Source organism: Panicum hallii, chromosome 4 (genome assembly GCF_002211085.1).
Source record: "Panicum hallii strain FIL2 chromosome 4, PHallii_v3.1, whole genome shotgun sequence".
Classification (NCBI taxonomy): domain Eukaryota; kingdom Viridiplantae; phylum Streptophyta; class Magnoliopsida; order Poales; family Poaceae; genus Panicum; species Panicum hallii.
The window spans coordinates 37,620,498-37,644,140 of NC_038045.1; the positions used below are offsets into that span (position 1 = coordinate 37,620,498).

A 23,643-nucleotide genomic window follows, 5' to 3' on the forward strand; every position below is an offset into this window, starting at 1 on the left:
TCGAGATTATCGACAAACTCGTCGAGGTCGCTATGAAAACTCACCGCGAGAGTTTTCGGCTTCATATCAACGAGGAATCGACGAAAATTGCCCGCACCATCTGCGACGCAAACCCACGAGCCGAAAACAAGTGTCGTGCCCTGGGGTGCACAGCACTGGTGAACTTGAACGATGCCATCGAGTTTGCCGGTGGATCTTCGATGTGCTCCCCTACCTAGCGCGCCAGCTGTTGGTGTTTTACCAGCTGCCCACCGAGGGGTATACCCGAGGTGGTATGTTTAGGTTGGGAGACGCCGAGATCAGGAACTCGAAGATGCAAGGGACACAAGGTTTAGACAGGTTCGGGCTGCGATGTGCGTAATACCCTACGTCCTGTATAGTGGTTTGTATTGCCTTAGGTGTTGATGTTATGCTTTGAGGGGGTCCCTGCCCACTCTTATATATTCGGGAGGATAAGGTTACATGAATCCTAGTCCAATACTAGCCAAAGAATCGTACTCGAGTATAACTCAAGTAGTTTCCTTCTGTACCGACTAGTCTTACTTCGCATACGAGTATAGTACAACACAGATAAGGTATAGGACAAGTCCTATCCCCTAATCCTGTATGAACTACGTTATGTACGCAGTCCCGTAGTCCCGGGTCTGAGAGCTGTTTCAGCCAAACAGCCAGCTTTCAGGTTTCCCATAGCTGGCAGCTCACAGCTGATTTCCCACAGCTGGCAGCTGAAATCAGATTCTCAGGAATCCACAGCTCAACCAAAGGGACCCTTAGATGCCTGGAGACCGGTATCGGAGGAGAAGCAAGCGGCGCCGTGGCAGCCACCACTGGAGAAAAGAAAGGGAGATGAGAGAATGACAGACAGCTAGGACAAGGGCATTCACTGCCATGTTTAGACTATATTCACCTCCTCTTTTACAAGAAATATGTATTTTAGACACTACTATCTTAGAGAGAAATCATATTTTTCCAAATGAGATGATGTGTTGAAACACAGAGGCAAATCCTTTTATACTTTTGAGGATAAATTAACTTTCCTAAATATAATTATTTTGCTTCAAGGACTATTTATAACCTGAACTAACTTATGGGATTTTTGTAGAGCCTATTTACATAACAATTAAAGTGTCTTGACTCCTCCATGTTTCAATTCATCCATGTCACAAGACATCTGGCTTCCATTCAGTATTCCCATAACAGGTGTTATCCATGCATATATCTATTAGACACAATTTAACCCTCCACATTTCTTTTCATCCACCTTCACACAACACTTGGATTCCTTTGGTCATTCATATGCCAAGTGTTGTCCATGCACACATTTATTAGGACAAGTGTAACTTCTCTTCATCTTTTAGATGGCTATAAATAAATAGAATTTTCTTGACAGAAAGAAATATCAAACAGTACCATGGATAAAAATCAAGCTATCAATCACCAAGATGGTGCAAGAGGTAAGTTTTCTTATCTTTATACCATAAGATGCGTATAGACGCTAGTGTTACTAGTTGTCGGTTAAGAGTAGGGTATCTGGAAGAGAGAATCACTACCGACAAAATAGCGAGTCAGGCATAAGTTACGCACGTTATTTAGGTACGAACATGGGCTGCTACTTTTTTCTTGGATGATATTTGCAACAATGGGTCCATGATACAAACCTGCTCTCATCTCTGACCTAGTTTTGTGATACAGTTCTTAATTCATCATGCTTCCTCTTTTTTCCTTTGGTTAGTCAATGCCTAGATAGGATGGAAATAAAGTACATCTGCCCAAGGATGCTTTGTTCGATTAGACATAATTCTAAAGAAAAGGAGAGGAGTGAATTTTCTTAGCATCGTCATGTATATGGTACATGTTCTTATAGTGAACAATGCAAGATGCCTTTGCAATGACCTGCAACAGGCATAGCGTATTAGCGACCAAACTGTTAATAATAAACCTACCTGGATTTTGTTTTTGGTATTGGTTGAATCACTCATTCTTGTTTTTTAACATATATACAGGCACCGATCAAGCACCCGAAGAGCAAAGGATTCCAAGAGCCACCGTAGTGCGCATCATGAGCCACGCCTCTCGCCGCCGAGCTCAAAGATCAAGGGCGACGCGAAGGAGGCCGTGGACAATTGTCTCGTGGAGTTCTGCGCGGTCCTCATCGCTGCAGCCCTGGAGGAGTGCAGACGGGACAAGCGCACGACCGTGACCGGTGACGACCTGATCCTTGCCTTGAGCAACCTTGGATTCGACGACTACGTCAGGCCCCTGGCTCTGTACCTCCGCCGCTACCGCGAGATCGAGGGAAACAGGCCGCGCGCGCGGCACAGCTCGATGGCAGCGCTGGACCCGACGGCCCCGGCAGTGGAGGTGGAGGCGTTGCAGCCGCCGTCGCCGGATCCGACACTGCAGCTGGAGCCGCAGTCGGTGCGTGATGTCACTGAGCTGGGCCTGCACGCGTGTACGCTGTGTGGCGTGCGGCTGCAGCGGCCGCTGCAGGAACCTTGCAGGCGCCACCTGGTGCTGATGACGACGAGGAATAAGTGAACTGTGAACTGCCCTGGAGATGGCAGATTTGACTAGGATTGCTCTAGAATCATGGTGATGATTGAGAATAAACATTTGCTTATTTCCATTAGTGATCGATCGAATCCTTGCCAGTTCGCATCCACCCTAGTATCTGTACTAATAAATGATTGAGACGTTTCATTGTCCCTCTTTATATCTGGTAGTGTCGTTTTATGAAAGGTGTTTAGGATGAACACAATCTGCTCAGCCCGGTTGTAATCATGGCTATGCTGGCTTGTATCTTTGTTCGTTGGTCAATGAAATCTGCATCATGCTGCTCTAAACTTTGGATGTTTCTGACCGATCTGATCCATGTATCACCACTAGGTCTTTACTTACCGAGCGACTTGTGAATTTGGCAATAATACAGTTCGCCTATCCTTGATGGCCTTGTGCTAGCAAATTCTTAAGAAGCAAACCAGTCTAGCCTAACCGATTCAGGATACCTCCAAATAACCAGTCTAGGGAACCGTATGACAGCTATTTCTGCCAACTTTTTGTATGCACAATTTATTTTCTGAAAGGTTTAAGGCCCAAATAGAAATTGTGGAGGACCCAGACAAAAATTACGTGTGGTGGATCTGACTTTGGCATATGCGCAGCGGCACAGGCGGGGGATTAACTGAGATTGCCCACTGCAGAAGGCGAGTCCGCCGTAGTCGACGAACTGACTTGCTAGGAAACAGTGTCCACGGCTAAAGACGAGTCCGCCATAGTGACAGGCTGACAACCGGCGCTGATCCACGGGCACGCCCACACCTATGCTCACCAGCAGCAATGGCGTCCATGTCTAGTCCGTTGCCTCCAACCTCGCCTTCCTTCCCCGGTGCCATCGCCTGTCATGCCCCACGACGTATCCATACGTGTCGGTGGCACCCTCTCCATCCATGCTGATCTAACCATATTCATGCTGCTACCGTGAGTGTGAAGGTGACAAGAGATAAAAAAAATATTTTTAGGGGCAGGTAGACAATAATATTTGTAGGGAGGGAAACACTAACCGCCTCTATTTTCGCAGTTAAAAATGAAACATTTTGTAGAAGCGGGTACGTACCTACACGTACAAATCGATTTCTAGTGACACACAAATGATCTCTTCAAAACTTGATTTCAAAAATTCAATTAAAAATGAAAGCAGCTCAAAAAAGTTTGAATTTTTTACGTACCTAGCGGTCCATCATGTAGTGAGTTACAAAGTTGTGCAATCTTTTTTCCTCATGCGATTTCCAAGACTCCAATTATTTCTCTATTTTTTTATTTTTTATTTTTTTTCAAAATATAGACATATATCTATGAATACTCACATAGAATATACTTCATATAATATAAATGATCAAAACTTTACAATCTATATACATGTTGCATTCACAATTCACATATACTAATAGATTAATACTATAGAGTCCAACACACATACATTCACTTATAATGATTTTTTAGACTAATAAACAATCTTAAATAAAAAATTATCAATGAGCCTTAAAATTTTGATATAAAGTTTATTGTCATCCGAAATTATATAAAAAATTATAAATTTATTTTTCCAATTATTTTTCAGAGCAGGCTACATCCTCACCCACCCCTAGAAATTATTTTTTTATATGGTTGGTTTACCCCATGTTCCGTCGCTAGAAATGGTTATTTTTAGGGTTGGATGATGTCACCGTCCGCCCTTAGAAATCAAGAGTATTTCCAGGAGCGGTTCACCTCATGATGTAACCCCTCTAAAGATACATTTTCAGGTGCGGATATAAAGCTACAGCATCCCACTGTTTTTTTAGAAGTGGGGAACTTTTCATCCATCCAAAAATAAAAAGAAGATGCTTCTACAAATCATCTCTGCAGTGGTGAGAAGTGGGTGCTGGCTCCGTCGCCGGTGACCATTCCGGCACCGGCGGCCACCTCACCCTCCCTCCCTCCTTTCCAGCAACCTACTCTAGTGTCCCTCCCCACCACCACATATGGGTGAGCTATCTCGCCCTTCTCATGGTAAAAGTGCTTTCCTACCCTGTAACCTAAGCCCTATGACGTTGAAGGCTACTCCTCCCGGTTGAATCCCAACGCAACCCTGTTCAATCCGGCTGCAACTAGCCCATGGCGGGCCGGCAGTAAATCCATGGAGGGACTTTGCTTCAACAATTTATCATCCGATGACGAGCAGGATTCCCCTTGGTCGGGCCCGGCCCTCGAGCTGGGATGGACGTAAAGGGCACGGCCAAGGCAATCGTTGTTCGGTCATACTGGCGGTGCCAGCACCTGCGCCATGCCAGACGCCCTCTAATGATTCATGGCATATGCACGTCGCACGGGTATAGCCCAGCTGCCAGGTCGTGCCCTATCCTAGGGTGCGTGTGTCTCTCGCTGCACCCTCTGGTGGCGCGCCCGAGGATTGCGTCGTCTGTCGTGGTGCAGCCGCTTGCCTCCGTTCAGGGCGACGACGACGGTTGGCAATTGGTTGTCCAGAAACACTACAATGGATCCAGATGCTGGCCCTCTCGGCATTGACATCATCGGTCCCGAGCAATCTCGTCGGCAAGTGCTCAAACTGCTGCTTTCCTCTCGACCATGTTGTGACAGCATGCCGATTCCCCTCCAGGTGTCTTATATGCCATGAGATCGGCCTTTTCTCATTGCCAAGGTCTGCCCCATCATCGTCCGGTGGTTGTGGTGCATGGTCATGCTGGTGCCCGCACAGTCTCCCAGTGGGTCGACATGCCGGCCGTCTGCGGGTGGCGATGGCCATTCGGTGGCCACAACTATGTTGCATTCTTCTGGTTTGACCGGTACGGTCGCTCCCCGCTGCCACCACCACTGGTGTGCAGGGCCTCGCAGTCATGGTTTAGGGGTGATTCACCACCTCCACCGAGCCGTACTCTACGCCACGTCGCCACCCTCGCCGCCGCAACACCCGCGCGGGGACACCCCTCTCGCCAACCGGCCCTGGAACTTCGCATCATCAAGAGCACAAATGAGATAGAAATGGAAGCTTGACAAAAATTCAATGACCTTTTGTGACGTATATGAGACGGTCCTTATTTAGCATTTGGAAGCTACTACAACACATGTGATCTTGCATGACGTCTGAGTTATGTCATAGAAATGGAAAATTCTATCATATTTTACATTCCGTGACGCTCGCATGACAAAAATTCATTCGTCGCCTATACCCCATATATTTCTTCATCCCCATATATTTTTTCAGGACGATCGTTCTTTCATCACTAATTTATGACACTCATGTTTCGTCATTATCGAGCCTAGAAAATGTCAGTGTTGAGTATAGATGGCCATATAGGTGCCACATAGGACAAAAAAGCGTCATAAAATTTTATCATCGTGTGACGTGGTAATGACGAGGATATACATGGCACCATCGTGACGATTTGATCATCACAAAATATCTGGTGGCCCAATATAACCCATATCGCAAGCAGTCTATTGTGGGCTAAGACAAATTCATTTTACACGTGTGACTAGCCCATTTTACATGTAATATTAAATATGGCCTAATTATTAATGGCCCAGGCCCAAAATAATCGTCATAGTATCAAACAAATTTGCATACATCAAAAGTTGACATTGCAATGTTCAAAGAACACAGGTCAGCTTCATCAGTTCACTTCAACAAAGTGGCTCCAGCAAGCACAAGTCACAAATTACTAAAAGCATAACTACAATCTGGAGAACAGTAAACAAGCTACAGAAATAACTAGATAGGACTAGCATGTATCCCTTTCTCCACTAGCAGCCTCAGAAGCACATTCGACACACCTGCACCTTCTCACAAAGGTTGAGCTCAAGAATAGTAACATGTGTCATATCCAAGAAACTAGTTCTTCATGTTCAGTTGTTTCTCCTTGAATTAGGTACCTGAAAGCATCACAATTTATCAGAATCAAATTTGGTTATAAGATGCTGCAAGTATTTGGAGTAGCTTACATTCAGTAGTAGATAGTGTATAGCTATATAGCAAGAACTCTGGTTTCTAAAAGCAAAGGTTCCTAGTACTCATCAGGTCATGAGGTAACTAGCACACAGAATATGACTCTGCAGGTAAGGAACACTATACCATAAGCTAACAAGATGAACTCCAAGTCCTAGGTTGTTAGGAAAGAGTCATTATGCTGTATAGATGCAGACAGACCTGCCGTGCTTTCCTTTGCTGTAAAAATGTGTTTCATCTTTTAGGAAAGGCGATCATACAAGTTTTCTACATGTAGACATCACTTTCAGGCATCATTTCAGGCTTCCGGATGGCTGTCGAACACCAATCTCATGTTTGCATACAACCCGTCCTGCACCAGCAACCACTAACAGATCATGAACAATCTGCACTACTCCCTCCATTCCAAATTGTAGGTCGTTTCGGCAAAACTAGATACATAGATTTTGCTATGCACCAAGATATACATTATGTCTAGATACATAGCAAAATTTATATATTTAGATTTGCAAAAACGACCTACAATTTGGAACGGAGAGAGTACTTCAGAACAAGTTTCTAACAAGATACAAGTGCAGTAGTAGAAATGCTACCTCGCTAAGGTTTCCCATGGTATTGGACGGCGACGGGATATGGATGGTGACACAGCGTGGACCGAGCAGTCAGTGGCTTGTCGGCCGACAGGCGTCGAGGGCTTGCCCCTCACCAGCACCTCGCCACTCACACGCTGAAAAATAAAGGGAGTTCTCTGTGAGATCAACTACATATACATGGAAAAAAATTGTGGTGTGAATGGCTTAATCTCTATTAATGGAAAAGAACTTATGATCTCTATAAGGCATAAGGCAATAACATAAAAACAGTCATATGCAACAAATCAGGAATTTAACTTATAGTTATTTTTGTCATGATCTGAAGATAAGAACTTTGCAATCAAATATATGGATAGCCTAATCAACTCTGTACCCCTCAAACAAAAATAGCCAATTCGATCTAACAGTACAGCATCAATCACAATCGGATTCATAGAACAGATTAATTGTTAACCAACCTACTATCAGTGGTGTACATTCCAAAGGCATTTCAGAATTCCATTAGCATATCAAAGAATTATGAGTATAATGATATACTTTTTTATACATAATTCAAGGCTTCTTCCCTGCTTTCTGTACCAACTTTGGAAGAGTGCGGGGAAGAAAATGGCTATCACTGATTTCAGCTGTTTATTAGCAAAAAATATCCACAATAAAGGTTACAAGAGATCCAGGTTCAGCGATTTCACAATCTACATAACTAGTCAAGCAAATGATGATGAGAAATATCTTGTGGAACCAATGCAGCCTATATGCCATTACAGATAAGGATATCATCAGGACAGGAAAGCAAGCAGCAATTCACCAGTGATCTAAATCCATAGAAATCCACTACAATCAGAAAATATATGGGGTTTTCACAAGGATCTGTGACCTGATGGACCAACACTACATATGCTACAGCGATTCACCTCCAGACTAGTACAAATCGGTGGACACTCAGGGATTTTACCAGCAACAATTCAAACACATGCAACTTAAATCACGCACAGCCGCACAGGCTGGGATGGGTAGGCTTTTACCTCGGGTTAGTCAGAGCCACCAATTTCAAGGAATGCAGTGTGGATCCGCCTCCCCTGCGCTGCCTCTTCTCTCTGATGCACGGTACGCCGCCTCCCCCATGTGCCGCTTCTTGCCTCTCAGACCATGCGTGCTGGTGGCCGGATCCGCTGCCCGCAGGGCAGGCTCGCAGCAGCCCCTTCGCCACGTCGCGTAGATCTGCCCACGCCGTGCCGATCTGCTATGCCTGCAGGCCTCAATCTCATGATCTGGAATACTTGCAGCACAGGCCGCGGCTGTAGTTTGCGGGCGAGTGGGAGCATCAGCAAGTGGGGAAACGAAGGCCGGGAGGGGAACGGGCGGCTGCGGCGTGGTCGCCGCCGGCCCGCCACTACACCGCTAGGTTTGGGATAATTGGATGGAGGTGGGGCTGTGGAGGGAGGCGACAGGAAGGAGAAGGGAATCGAGGTGTGGTGGAGCTGCTGGAGGGAACAGCAGGATGCTCGACGACGCGTTGGGCGGGTGAGGCGCCACCGCCGCTGCCGTGCAAGTGAACACAGGAGGATGAGGAGGAGCTAGGATTACATGGAGGAGTCGATAGACCGAGATATACAATGCGAGCGCGATCCGAACCGTCAGATTGGGATGGACGACCAGAACGAGTTGGACCGTGCGGGCCGTGAAGGCTGAGCCAAGAAAACGGCCGGATTTTTAGGTCTATTTAACCATTTTCAACAAGTTCTATTATTACTAAACAAAAATACAATTAAACTCACAAGGGTATATTATTGCATAAAATTTATAGTTAAATTATCTATAATGTCGTGATGACGTTAATGACGTCGACGTGAACTTAGGATTGACATCAGTTGCTTAATTGGATTTTCTAAATATTCACAATCCGATCTCTAATGTAGGCAAATATACATGCATTTAATAATGTAACTTGCAACTTTAATCCTAGTGGGACCCACTTAACCAACGTTCTTGTATATGCCAATCATTTTAAAAAACATATGCCCAAATAAATGTAATGCACCAATTTGTTTTCGAAAAACTGATGAGAAGACTTATGACAGCGCAACATTATCATCAATCTGTGACACTTGATACTTGTCAAAAAGTGGAAGAGCGTTCATTGTAATATGATATTGGAATAGTTTATGACGATTTCTTATTAATCTTAGTGATGAAATCCAATTTTCATCACTAAAGTATACCCACTTCTATAAAACATCATAAAAGAGGATGGTTGTATGACGTTTTGATCTATCGTCACGAGGTATTCGTCACAAAAGGTCATATGTGTTGTAGTCATCCCCTCATTATATGAGAAGGCTGCTCTATTTAGTTGTGCTTTAGTGGCCATGGTCGTGGGAAGCCGTCCAAGGGTGACATTGTCACAAGTTGTCTCGATGCTGGTAGCTCAATTCGATGTTCCTGATGGATCTTTCACGGTCCACGGCTATGAACCTGACGACTTCATGGTGATATTCCAGTTGTTGTTCTGGTGATGGACACGTTAATGTATATACGGTGAGCGCAGGGAGTCTTCTCTATCGTGTTATGGTTGAGTTGCTCACCATTCCCTCGGACGATTGATGGGAGAGATCGGCACCACTTCACGGTGATTGCATGGTGCGTGGATCCTGACCTGATACTGTTGACGTCGCTGCTATCTTTCTAGAACTGGAAATCCCCAACGTCAGAAGGGTGTTCTCCGTCCAGAAGAAATCATACACACCAAGCTACCGATCCTTAGGATGAGGGTCATGGTGAAGATCATCAAGGTGCAGGATTGGAATGGGCTGTCTAACTCGCTGAATGATGGAGACATGCCCCTGGATCATTGGTGGTCCAGGTTGGATGATGATTACCCTGGTTTCAACACGGGTGGCCGTTCAAAGCCATGGCCAAAGAAGACGAGGTTTGACAGTATGCCACCCTCTAGCAAGACCTCGTCTTAGGGAACCGGGATCAAGGCGTAGACGATGGTGGCCAGGCCGGTGGCTCCAGCACGAAGCATTTGCACAGAATAACAACAATTGAACACATGTTCTTTCTAGGATGAACCTAGAACCTCTCTACTCACATGATCCATTCTTACCATCCCACCTATATCTCACTAATGCAGATATATGGAGTTTTGTTCATTTTGACTTCTATTGTCTTAAATTTTGATCAACTATTTAAATGTCAAAACCACATCAAATCAAAAAGCTTTTCAATTAAAAAATTGTAGGTCTTGTCGAACATAATAATTTCCATATAAAGTGGGTCTCTATTGGAGTCTCTATGAATAGCTATAAATTTCCAAACAAGAATAGTCTCTATAAAAAGTGTTCCAGCCTGCATGACTTATCTGCGGCTCCAATTTCCCCAGCAAGGATGAATAGTGATTTAAGCAACAAAGTAAAATAGACACTTAACTATATGATGAGTTGTGAGAGTTAAATCTATCACTGATATATTATTGTGTTTATTAGTAAATTTTGGAAAGGTTTACCAAATTGTTGTACTTTAAAAATAGGTCATCATTTTAATTAATGTTTCTAAAGGATTATCTAAATTAATATTGAGGGTATTGGTGAGTCAATAGTCCTACTCGTAAAACAACTAGCCACTAGTCCTTACAGCATTTTAATTTTATTTCTTCAAAAAAGTAATTGATGAGTGGGATTACTATCTAAATTTCCAAAAATAAAACTTGGGAGAAGTATGAGGTGAACGATATCTAGGCATGAATATTTACATCACTCAAACTAGTTATTAACGCCAAAATTTTGCAGGATTATTTATAAAAGGAAAATGAAGCTGATGGGTCCAAGAAAGTGCCGTTTGAACGTTTGGGTCAAAGCTGTTTGAACGTTTGGGTCAAAGCTGTCAAGAGAATCCAGTTGAAGATGATGTGGTGCTAGTCAAAAGCGATGTGGACTTGGTAAAAGAAGCAGATGGTTGAGGTTCGAATCGGGCTAGGGAAATGACATCATCAGAAGATTTTATCTTGTTCAAGTGAAGTTTAGCGTGTCTAATTGACTAGGAATCTTTATTTTCAGAGTATAAATAGGAGCAGTCGGGGTTTGTAAAGATAATCATTAATCAATATAATTTTTCTCGGCACTTCACCAAAACCCTAGGAGTAAGAGTAGCGTACTTTTTCTCGGTGAATTCTTCAGCAAGTAGGGATACATCGGATCGATCTCCGGCTTGTTGGTAAGTTCGTATCTATCGTATTCTCTAGGGCGTAGCTACCGGCGCATCACTATAGTTTCGTCTAATTTAATCTACCAATTTATCAATTTCTATCAAGTTCTTGTAAGGCTGTATCATTCGACCTCTTACTGATTCTTAATAGATTTCACAATTTAATTTATCTAGTGATAATCATAGATTTATAAGCTCTTATCTAACCTTTTCATGCAGCAATTCGATAAGCCAATTTCTTCGTTGATTTTCACTAAAACTATCGAGTTATCTTTAGTCCTGGATTTCATAGTGGGTAATCTTATCAGCGGCTAGTTCGTTTGCTCTAATTTTGTTATCTCAAGCTGTCTCGGTTAGGTCCGATCCTTAAATAATAATGTTAGATCAAGTCTTATTAGCTGGATTCGTTTATCAGATAACGATGATATGACTGTGATATCTTGATAGCATCAATTGGCTCTTTTGGCCGATTTTGAATTTAATGATAAGCATAAATTCTGATACAACTAGATGCATCGGCTAATTATACTCGGTTTATCATCCTGCTGTTAGCGCTGTCTCGGTTAAGTCCAATCCGACTAATGGTGCCGATAAATTTAGTTTAATTGGATGTTTGTATTTAGTTATAAAGATTTTATTCTTAATTCTGCCTCATCATGAATCGGCTCTGTAGCCGATGAATGGATATAAGTATCGTTTGTCCCGGCCGATGCGCTCTTTGGAACTATTCGGAATCCCAGCCGATGCGTTCCTTGTTATTTACTGATTAAATTTTTTTCCTTGTCAATTGTAGGTTAAATTGACTGGCACGTCTCGAACCTCGATTGCAGAACCTACACTGGATATAAGCAGAACTCCTAGACCTTAGCATATCGTGCTCCGCAAAACTCACCGTTTGATTTTTGCAGCAACATATTGCTCCCCAGGATGCAAATTGCATTAACAAATGGTTTGTAATAGGTAACCTGAAACGTGCCACCCCTGATCTGCAACATAGTTTGACAGTGCCTTGCGACATACTTTGCTTAGAGGTATGTAAACTCACAAGTAGTGCTGTCTTAGATTTTCTCAACTGGTATTCATGTTTCTTTTATATGCAAGTATGCCTGACAAAGATATCAGTTTGCTCTAATTTTCACTTTCCATTCTTATAAAGTAAAGCACTAACCTAACAAAATGGTTTTCAAAAGATAATACATATGCAAATATCGTTGGAATTTATCTTGCCTTTTGTTAGGTCTAATCCTATTTCTTCAAATCTTTCAGACATCGTGATCTTTGGTACTTACAGCCAAAAGCAGGCCATCAAAAACAGTTGATTGGTTGAAGCAGTGCACTGATCCTTGGTAAGCTTTCCATCTAGAATGTCTTCTGTTGCATTCATCCATTGGGTCCCTCCAATGCTTGTGTGTATAATTTGTCTTTTGATGCATTCATCCATTGGGTAAATCAGCCCAGGGGGTAGTGAGAAGTTGCTTGGACAAATGGTGTCAGCATTTCGTTTGCTTTCAGGATCAGATTCTGCATATCTCATAGCCCACATATCTATATTCAAAACTATGAGACAACCAACCAAAATTTAATTATATGGAAAAGGGGAAAGTGTAGTTGAAAGCTGCAGGATGGGTAAATCAGCCCAGGGGGTTCATAACTCCTTATTGCATTTTTGTTTCCTTTCACCGAAGATGGATGGGAATAGAGAGCAGTTCGAATAAAGCTTTAGAGTCTATATTATTTATACTTTTTCTGATCTTTCTAGGACTTCTCTAATTTAACCCAATGTATAGAGAGCCAATTTTTTAGTGCTTCATGTATGCAAAAATTCTGGGAGCTCATGATGGATTTTTTTTCTTCCTTACCTGCAGGTTCCGCAATGCCAATGTTCACCCATTTTTTGTTATTTGCCATACGAAAGGATGAAGGAAAAGGATTTCAAGGAATCGATAGGAATAGTGTTATATACTTCAGGTTTTGGTATTATGGAACTGTACTGTTGTACAAGAAATATATTTCTACATGCATTGAGTCATTATAAATTATGGACTACTCTGTAAAGTGGTTATATTGATTGATACAATTCAGTGTTTGCCGGAGCTATTGTTGCTCATTGTTTGAATTCTGTTATTGTGTGACAGGGAATGCTTCTCCATATTTCATTCAGGAATATAAATAATTATTTCTCTAATGGTTATATTTTTAAGAATGTATTGACCGTTAGAACCACTACGTTACTATAGATGAAGGTTGTGTTACTAGGAGCTAGTGTTACTACTATGATCCTACAGCCAAAGAAGTGCTACTAGGGCACATCTTCTCACAAATAGGAACACATTCACAAGTGTTACAGAATGGTTGAACATATTTTTTTACATAGTAGAACATATCAGATGGTTGTGACACATTTTCTCGCTAACAAGAATACATATATTGTGGTACAATAAACCATTCTATAGTAACACTGAAAATAGGAACATTTAACAATTGTGTTACTATTTGCCTCAGTAACACTTTTCTTGATCTATAGTAGCACATACTGGTGTTACTAAAGGTTTGTTGGTGTTGAGCTACATCTGGATGCAAATTTGTTGCCTCCCAAAAATATATAATTATCACCAAATCAATCAACTATCATGTCATAAAAAATGGACGTACCCATAATTCGGTTTACAAATTTTTAGGAATTTTTGATGCTGAAAATAATTTCCTTTCTTTCAGTTCAACTCCCAAGAGGTACTCGGCCTTCCTCCAAAGTAAAATTGACCACCCAGCACCCCTTGATTTCAATTTAATTCACAAATTAGTTGCCTGGATATGACTTAGATTTGGCCGACGGTATCTGTTCAGTCTAACCGAGACGTAATGATATTTAAGGTACGTTGCATGCAATAATCATGGGAAATTTAGTGTAATTATTACGAATGCTTATTCTGCAACTACATTTTAGTTCTTCCTGGGTAATAATACTCTATTTTGACCAAGATTTGGTTGAACACTTAAAACTTGGACTGTCCATAACTTGCAAAATGTTTATTAGTTTGCAAACGTAAAACTCATATGTGCAGAGTTTTCTTGAAAATAACTTTCTCGATGGATACATTTGCTAGGTAGTAAATAGAAATAGTACTCAAAACTTTACCTTGAAATCGGAAAATTTAACTTTAGTATTTTGACCTCAGCACTGTATCTCCTTGTTCATCTTATTAAAATATAATTTTAATGTAAACTTAATTTTCAATCAGATAGCACTTAATATGTACTAATAATATAACAATAGCATCATTAGTTGGCAATAAATCTTCATCCATAAAGCCTGGCTCATGAGAAACGCACGGATTCCGCATTTGTACTTAACATAAGGTTCTGTTTGGCAGAGCTCTCGGAATAGCTTCTAGGTTGAATCTAGAAAAAGCTCTACCAAACAGTTTTTTTTAAGAGAAGTGATTGTATGCTAATTTTACGAAATGATTCTTTGAAATGGACTAAGGAGCTGTGAGCTGAAAAAAGCAGTTTCGCCTAATTCACTTCTCGCACTGGATCTATTTTTTATAAAATTAATCTTTGAGAATCTTAGAAAATCACTTTCAGCCAGTGAATTATATCTCTTAGAAAATCAGCTCCAACAGAAAATCAAAATTAGTTGGAGGCCTACCAAACAGGTTCTAAGAAGAATTTTGCCACCACCGAAATTCAGGCCCAAGAGGAATGCATGCAACCAAACATCCGGTGCCTCGAACCTACTAGGTTTAGTTGGACATCAATGCAGAGGTATCCAACACACATAACCCAACTGGTTCTTTCCTATTTAACACCTCAAACTCACAAACACAGAAGACCTACACCACCAAACCCATGTCTATGGATCCCCAAGACCCTAAACCCAGGGCTTCTTGCACCTCGCCAACAGAGCGCGCCGCCATTGCCAAGGAAGCAATGGCGACTGAACCGCTTGTGCCCGGCACCGAGCCAGTGATCCGGGAGCAGGACCAGCTGATGCCCGTGGCCAACGTGTCCCGCATCATGCGCCATGCGCTCCCTCCTCACGCCAAGATCTCCGATGACGCCAAGGAGATGATCCAGGACTGCGTGTCTGAGTTCATCAGCTTCGTGACTGGCGAGGCGAATGAGCGGTGCCACACCGAGCACCGCAAGACCGTCACCGCCGAGGACCTCGTGTGGGCCATGAACCGCCTCGGCTTCGACGACTACATTAGGCCCCTCAACGCCTTCCTCCAGCGCATGCGCGAGATCGAGGGTGGTGGCGCGGGCGGACGCGGATCCGGGCGCGGCTCGCGCCGCGGGACGTCCCTGGCCGCGCTCCACGGCGCGCACACGATGCGCCCCGCCGTGTCGTACCCAGCTGCGCCGCAAGGTTACGCCGTCCAGCCCGTCCCCCGCCCGGTTCCAGTTCCAGCCACCAGCGCGGCGTCGCACTTCGGCAGCCGGTACCAGATGCCCGGCGGTCAGCGTTCCATGGTTCCCTACTACGGAGGAGCGGCGTTCCGAGCTGGGGGGAGTCACGGGGGATTCTACGCCGACGAGGCAAGCTCGTCGAACGAGGCACCACCGACGCGGCGTGCTGGATCGCGCCACTACTAGCCGAAGTATTTCCCGTGTGTAATAAGAGGCCGCGCCCTTCGCCACAGGCGGCTATAGCCGGTAGCTTCTGCTAGCTGCAGGTACCAGCTGGTGGCAGGCGCGCGTGCCGAACGCCCTCGCCATCGTATCCGTCTCCGTCGCCGGCGCCGGCGTGGACACTTTGCCTTCTTGTTCATTCTCCAGATTGTATCCCATGTTTTAATCACCATGTTTCTCGCCATAAATTACTACTAGCTACTATTGATTACACATGCATTTCTCACGACAGCCGGTCAAGGCAGTGCATGCATATGCATGCTCCTGTGCAGCGTTTACTGAAGCGCTCGGTCGCGTCACTCCCACGCTCTCTCACAGCAGTCTCACGCTCTCTTCACTTACGTTGGGAGAGTGGCCTTGATCTTGAATGAGTTTTGGAGCCACGTACGTGCATCCAGGTCTGACCCCGGCCGCTGACAGCATGCTGCTGGTGCTCCAGAGGAAACTTCCGGCCGCGCGTGACGCCGCCGCTGCCGTTGAGCGGCTGGCGTCGAAGGACGTTGTCTTGCGTGGTACAGTAGTCGGTTGGTGTACCGGGGGAGAAGCGTCAAACAGCTAGCCTGGCTTGCGCCTTGCGCTCTCCGGCGACGGGGCTGACACAAGTGCCGCGGCGTCGGCGGCGCGCCTTCCACCAGGCCCGCCGTGTTTTGTTGCTCGATTCCCTCAGCTTCTTCATCGCCTACCCCGAGAGCACAGAAACCAGATGCAGCTTTCGACGGGGCGGTTCCTTGTTCTTGGAACTGCAAAGTTTGTAATCTCTTACAAGTTATAACACACGTACGTTCTCGCGACAAATCTCCTGACATGTTTTACAAAAGTTTTGCATTTGGGGCCCCTGCAACATTTGACATATGTATAGTTGGTACATTATTTCTCCTGCAAAATGTGGGTCATTCAAGACCCTTTCGACAACACCACGCTCGGCCGTCCATCTCGTTTTAGTTATATTTCCTTATTTTATGGGCTCTTATAATTAACAAGGGTTCAAATAAAGTTAGGAAGTCTTTAATATTCACTCCAACTTCTACAAACTTGGTGCATACCTTCCCTCGCCCCTCGCCCCTCGCCCCGATCCAAAGGGCTCTCTCTTCACGGCGAAAGTGTGCTTGACAATAATAGATACACCACACTTTACTACAATAGCTGTTAACTAAGATGACGGTCTATATTTATAAAGTAGCCTCTTGCCATTGTGGGATTTTCCATAATTATTCCTGCGCACCCAACCTTTGGAAAAAGACTATAAATTCCATTCAATTGTTAGGAGTTGTTCTCTCTGGCCATATTATCAATACATGCAGGGCTGCAACAAACTTTTGTTTCTATATATCTCAATTCGCATCACTCCAAGTGTATAGTTAGTAGGTGAGGAATGCCCATTAAAAACAGCATCTATTTATTGAAGCCTTACGTAGGATAGAGAATACAGTCAAAAGAAATGAGAGTGGTGAGCGCGTATGAACAAAAGGCTCAAGGGTCAACTATGCTTGCGTACTGTTGTTCCAAGGGTGGTAAATAAAGAACCTAGAAGTTTTAAGGATCGAGGTTAAAAAGACAACGGCTAAAATGTTTTTCAGCTAGAAATGACTAAGAACTAAATAGGACTGTGAAAGAACAGCAGGGTCATGATCCCATTACCATTCCTAGCTGTACGTGATGCCCACTACTTAGCTCAAATGGAATATAACGAAAAAAATATATATACAAAAGTTGATTGTGCAAAGCCTTTATTTCCCTCTTTCCTAGGATAAAAATATTTTAACTAAGGGGGTGTTTGACATAGCTCCTCATGAGGGGCTCCACTAGAGAAGCCGGAGCCATTTTGAAGGAGCCAGGCTCCTTCAAAACAGCTCCGGTTCCTCAGTTTTTTTACTAAAAATGGTTCCTCGTATAAAATGTTTGGTAGGTCTCCTATGAAGGAGCTGGAGCTAGAGCCGGGTAGAAACCCTACCAAACAGGGCTGGTAGTCACAAACTGCGATCTAACTGCTGGTAGTCAGCAAAAAGCGGTTGCAGCCAATCATTCTAACCTAAAAATTGCTGACCAAATTAATTTTCAGATACTATTTGAAGTAGAAAAACACAGTGGTAAAATATAATATAAGTGAATTGTGTGTCTTGGCCAAATTATAAGCTTTAACTTTATTTCATTTTTTTTTGTTTGGGAGCTGCAGATCACCGTCCCAAATTGTTGTCGTTGGCTACTTGCATATGCTGTTGTTTGATTCCACACCAATTTTGGCACGCCGACGCTTTATTTGAGCTAAACAATACTCGAGTGTTTTCTTTCCATGCTATCAATCGATTTTTGTTCTATCCGTCACTTGTTGCTTTTGGAATGTATTTATTTGTTGTTTTTGTTTTTTGTTGAATGCAGCCCGGCCCATCCTCGATTGAATTTTTTTCTCATCAGTCGATTGATTTTTGTTTTGTCATCACTAGAATGTCTGTTATTGTTTTGTATATGGCATGTATTGTACTTTTTTATGGTGTAGTTACAACTGGATTTCAACGGGCCCATCCGTGGTATATATACCTAGAGCTTGCCATTGCCGTTCTGATCGATCGTGACTGAGACACCTCTCAGCTGCCATGTTCATCGTGCAAGTCATGGCGGTGCTGCTGGCTCGAGCCTTCCCATTCGTGACCTGCCCGCTGCTCGGCCACCCATGCGCCGCCGTGCACCAATTGGCGTGCTGCTCTTAGCCAAGCACCACCAGCCGCTACAGCGCTCCTTCTCTGCTGCCGCAGTTTGCCGCCCGCCGTGCGCCCAAGCCCACCGCATCCCAAACCGTCTCCGCACCGCTGCTAAGCCTTCGCATGGTCGGCAAGTCGTGAGTGCTTGCCGTCGACACTGAAGGCAAGCTTGTTTCGGCTTTAGCTTGAATTTTGTTGTTCTCTCTTTCTGACTAAAATCGATTGAAGAGGGTGTTTGGTTTAGCCTATGTCACATTGAATGTTTAGTTACTTAATACAAATTAATTAGAAAATTAATTGCACACATGGATTATAAAACTAACTGCACAGATGGAGACTAATTTGCAAGACGAATCTATTAAGCCTAATTAGTCTATAATTTGATAATGTGGTGTAACACCCTAAGGTAAAATTTCGAGATTTATAATGAATTTAATTGGGCTCCAGTAATTTTCTAAGGATTTATTTTGCCTAGCTTGCATTTATTTATAATTTAATTCACAAGTGATTAAAATTTATTTTAGGTTCAACATGTTTGTGCATTCATGCTGGTGCATAAGTTTTATTTGGTTGAGTGCATAGGGGTTGAATTCAAATTTGGGTTGAATTCAAATAGATTTGAGTTGGTGCGGGAAAAGTAAAGGAAGGAAACAGAAAGGTAGGTCAATCATTCCTTCTTTTCTCAGTCATTCCCGTTCTTTTCTCAGTCATTCCTTCTTTTCTCAGTCATTCCCGTTCTTTTCTCAGTCATTCCTTCTTTTCTCAGTCATTCCCCTTCTTTTCTCAGTCATTCCCATTCTTTTCTCAGTCATTCTTTCTTTCTCAGTCATTCCCCCAGCTTGACCCCACCTGTCGGTGACCATCTCTTTCTTTTCCTTCTTCTTCCTCGTGCCCGACCTCCCCTGTTTCTCCTCCGCCGTCCCGGCCGCTTCCTCGCTGCCCGTGGCCCCGCTCCGCCCTCAGTGCGCTCGCTCGAGGCCCATAGAAGCTGAGCCCCAAAGCCCGGGAGTTCGCAAATCCGTTGCGCGATCCGCTTTCACCGCAGGGTCCGCGGCACGCACGCCTAGGGCATCCCCGCCGCCTCTTAAGCTACCAGGCCGCCTCTCCTGTGACTTCCCGAAACCGCGACCGCAACCCTAGCCACGCCCAGCTCGCTCTCGCCGTCGAATTTCGCCACGACCGCCATTGCCGGTGAGCTCGGCCACTACCAAAATTGATCGCCGCCGGCGTGTTTCCGTACTCCCTAACTCCCGTGTTACCTTCACAGCACCACCCCGAGTCGATCCACGATGACCAGAAGCACGGAGGCCCCTGCATCGTCTTCCTCCGCGAGCGCCGCCCGTCCTCGCCGCTCGGCCCTCGCCGCCGACCACCCTGCGCTGTTTCACCGGCCAGTTCGAGCCCTCAGTGAGCAACAGCACATTCCCCTGGTCCTTTTGCGCTAGATGTCGTGGACCTTAGCCCCTTTCTGTAGCCGGAACGCCGCACGCCGGCGAGCTCCGCCGCGCAAACCCGCTTCCGCCGCCGCGCGCGCAATCCCGAACAACCCCAAGGCCCACAAGTGCCTCAGGTGGATCGCGCGTGTCACGCAGATCGCGACAGACCCAAGCCCCGTTCGATTTGACCCCCGGAGCATCGATTTCGCCCAGCTTCGGTGGCGCGCCGCCGCGGAAACCGATCTCCGGCGACCCCCCGCCGCCGGCCGCGTTCTGTCAGATCGGACCGGTCCGATCCAGATCGGACCTGTCCGGACCCCCGCCGTGCAGATCGGACTGTCCGAACTAGATTGGGTCCGAACCGTCTGATCCAGATCCGACGGCCCAGATTGGAGGATACCCCTTCAGCCATGGCAGTTTTGTTAAAGAGCCCCTGAGCTTCCTTGGAATCAACCCGCAGTCCACCTTCGTTCAAAGATAATTCCAGTTAAGCCCCTATTTTTGCACCGAAGCCCCTGAGCTTTCCGGAAATAGGGTCCGCCATCCCTGGAGCGCAGTTCTACACGTTAGAGTGTCTATAGTTTAATTATGTCTAGGTCCCTAGTTTTTGCCCAGAAACCCCCTGGAAGTTCTGTTTTCTCGCAGAAAAGCCTCTGAACCTTGTTTTAGCTCTAGTTTTCGCGTCTTAGCTCCGTTTTAGGTGGTTTTTGCGCTCACGCGATCGTTGTAACGCGTAGAACAGTTCTACCATGGTTTTGTGTTCTGTTTTTATGTAATGTTGTACTGTTTCTTATCTTTTGTTTTTGTTTGCATGAATGTGTATGTGCTGGACCATGTTTTGAAGTTGCGATCGTGAGTAGACGCTGAGCCTTTGGACGAGTACCAGGAGCCCCTTTCTGCAGAGCAGTTTGAGCAGCAGCAGGAGAACTTTGAGGAAGGCAAGTATAACATGAACATCCTATCACTTTTAAATACAATTCCATACCGCATTTTAATACTGTATGCCTATAAGGATTTCCTAGCCACTGTTATCCTTTATATATATACCTTGGGTTGCATTTTGGTTAGTTGTGCTAGGTGCTGCGCTCTCACACATCTCGGTTCTTTTAAATTAAATTTGATTAATGGTTATATGCAACTTGATCCTGAGAGTGGCCCTCTGTGCTGTGTGCTTGAGCGGCTCACGTCTATTAAAATATGTTTTTGTTAGAAACATGGTTTAGGGGGCCAGCATGGTGCTTAGTGCTTGGTTGGCTACTCTCCATAAGGACCGGTTCATAGAGCGACAACCTGGGACAACCGCGCAACCACAAGACTGGAATGGGACGGTCTTGACTTACTAATTAGGTCATTTTGGTTTGGAAGTAACTTACCTGCGGGGCAAGAGGGGTGGTAAGCTTCTATGGCCCTCGCGCTACGAGGCTTGGTCTGTGCTGTGTGTCTTGTACCCCCTCGAGGCTTGCTCCATAGTCGTTGATCCAGAATCTTTAGCGGTTACACCTTACCAACGTGTCCTTTGTAACGGTCTCGTAGTGTGCTTGCTAGTCATCTCACCTAAGGAAGTGTGATGGACAACTAGCATGGCTCACGACTTGTGGGTAAAGTTGTGCAACCTCTCGAGAGTGTAAAACTGGTATACTAGCCGTGCTCACGGTCATGAGCGGCCCAAATCCTCCGTCTGATTAGTGGGAATATATCTTGGGTGGTTTGGTTTGGTTCTCAGTAGATTTATGGTTAATCTTGATTAATTATTATGTAACTTGGGTCATGGTAATTCATCCACTTGTAATAATTAGCTTTAATAAAATTTGCCAAGATTAAAAGCTAATGCAGTTGAGTCAGCTAACCGTAGAGCCTCATAACTCGTGTTATACTTGTTGAGTACAAGTTGTGTACTCACACTTGCCTTCTCTACTCTTCTGTTCTCTCTGGGATATCTTCGACTGCTGCTCAGTACTAGGTGACGTGGAGAACTACATCAGCGGACTCGACAATTTCTAGGCGTTGTCTCCCAGTTGACGTCCCTGTGGCGCCCTGCTTTTCATGTATTTATTTTATGCTTCCGCATTCCTTGAACTGATTCTTGATTCAGTTGTAATAAAGATATTCGTTTATAATTTATACGCTTTTATTTTGAGATACGTGTTGTGATATCTTGATGATTCTGTTGTATATATGCGTGACTTGATCCTGGCGCATATATGATTGCTCGATTTATGTTCTTATAAATCGGGTGTGACATGTGGTGCTACAGTAAACATGCGCTAATGATAGATTAATTAGGCTTAATAAATTCGCCTCGTGAAATAGACTCCATCTGTGTAGTTAGTTTTGTAATTAGTCTATATTTAATTAGTCTATATTTAATATTCCTGATTAGTAACCAAACCGTCGGAGGAAATCTCCAGCTGGGTGGCGGAATGCACCCGCCTAATCCTAGTTTAGGATGAGTTTGGGGCAAGTCAAGGAACGCTAGATCAAGGGGTGAATGAACACGGAAAGCACACAAGGGTTTAGAGTGGTTCAGGCCGCCGGAACGTAACACCCTACATCCATTGTGTGTTGTATTGCTTGTAATACTTCAAGAGCGTGTGTGTATGTGTCCTTCAGCGAACTTTGAGGGCTTGTGTTCTAACAAGCGCGCTTTCCCTTTTATAGGCTCAAGGGGAGTGCTTCGATACGGCTTCTTTAGTGGGGCCCCGACAGGTGGACCTTTATATCATACATATTGGAGCCTTTATATCACAGGTTCGGAAATCTTCCTCTCCGGCTCCTCCCTGTAGTCCTCGATCGAGAAGTTGATGTGCATATCTTCTACCAGGGTATGGTCATGTACCGTTTCACTAGCACAGTGCCTCCTGTCAGTGACATGCACAGTGGAAGTCGTGCTGTCACTGTTGGGTCCTTTCCCGCTGACGGGCGAAGGGGCCAAGTTGACTTGCCGTGCTGTAGCTTCTGCACACACTGTAGCAGCGCACGCCGTAGCCCTCCTGCAGCAGATCATAATTTCTCTTTGCTCATGCGCGTGGCGCTGTGATGTGACTACACGCCACCCGCCTTCGTACGCGGTGCGGTGATGTGACGCACCGCCTTGATAACTGGCAGGCTTACCATGGTGTCAGCATACCTACCCAACATGTCAGTGGATAGCCCATGCCCTGACCCGGGCACACGCACCCCATCTACCAGCATTTAATATGGTAGTTGGGCTGGCGTCCCGCAGAAGGCTAGCTGCCACCTGACACGTGGTAGAGCTGGCTTAGTAGCCGGTTCCTCAGGGGCACGTGGTGACACCGGAACTCTTCCCCGGAGGGTAGGGAGGTCCGGACCCCCGAGGCCGACCTAGGTGCACAGGCCCCCAGAGGGTCCGGCTTCCACATGTGGCGGCTCCAGACCACCCTGCGGGGGTCCAGGCCCGTGGTGGCCGTTCCTGAGCACCTTGTCCTTATGGGCACACGAAGGCGTTGGACCTGTCAGAGCACGGGGCGAGGTCCGGAGACCGTGACCCCACCTGTCAGGCCCGGGCCGTACGCCCCATCACCCAAAGGCATAGGGCGAGGCTATGGATACCCTTGCACCCT

At 45.0% G+C, this 23,643-nt stretch overlaps 1 protein-coding gene and 1 long non-coding RNA gene across 4 annotated transcripts; one reads left to right on the forward strand and one right to left on the reverse strand.

Annotated features, from left to right (window-relative positions):
• Positions 1-6,092: 6,092 nt before the first annotated feature.
• LOC112888455 lies at positions 6,093-8,669 on the reverse strand. 3 transcript variants are annotated; one of them, XR_003227820.1, is made up of 4 exons: positions 8,118-8,669; positions 7,096-7,229; positions 6,704-6,854; positions 6,093-6,429 (listed from the first exon to the last, which is right to left on the reverse strand). It is a non-coding gene; the product is annotated as an uncharacterized LOC112888455 (long non-coding RNA). The 3 variants fall into 3 exon arrangements; XR_003227821.1 differs by having other exon boundaries at positions 6,629-6,854; XR_003227819.1 differs by having other exon boundaries at positions 6,093-6,854.
• Positions 8,670-15,228: 6,559 nt separating this feature from the next.
• On the forward strand, positions 15,229-15,894 carry LOC112890460 (nuclear transcription factor Y subunit B-3-like). The gene has a single exon (XM_025957350.1). The coding sequence runs from the start codon at positions 15,229-15,231 to the stop codon at positions 15,892-15,894; it is 666 nt and encodes a 221-aa protein (XP_025813135.1).
• Positions 15,895-23,643: the final 7,749 nt, after the last annotated feature.

Bases quoted from the DNA above. Each gene is read 5' to 3' on its own strand.
- LOC112890460 (XM_025957350.1), top strand. From the start codon at position 15,229: ATGGCGACTGAACCGCTTGTGCCCGGCACCGAGCCAGTGATCCGGGAG.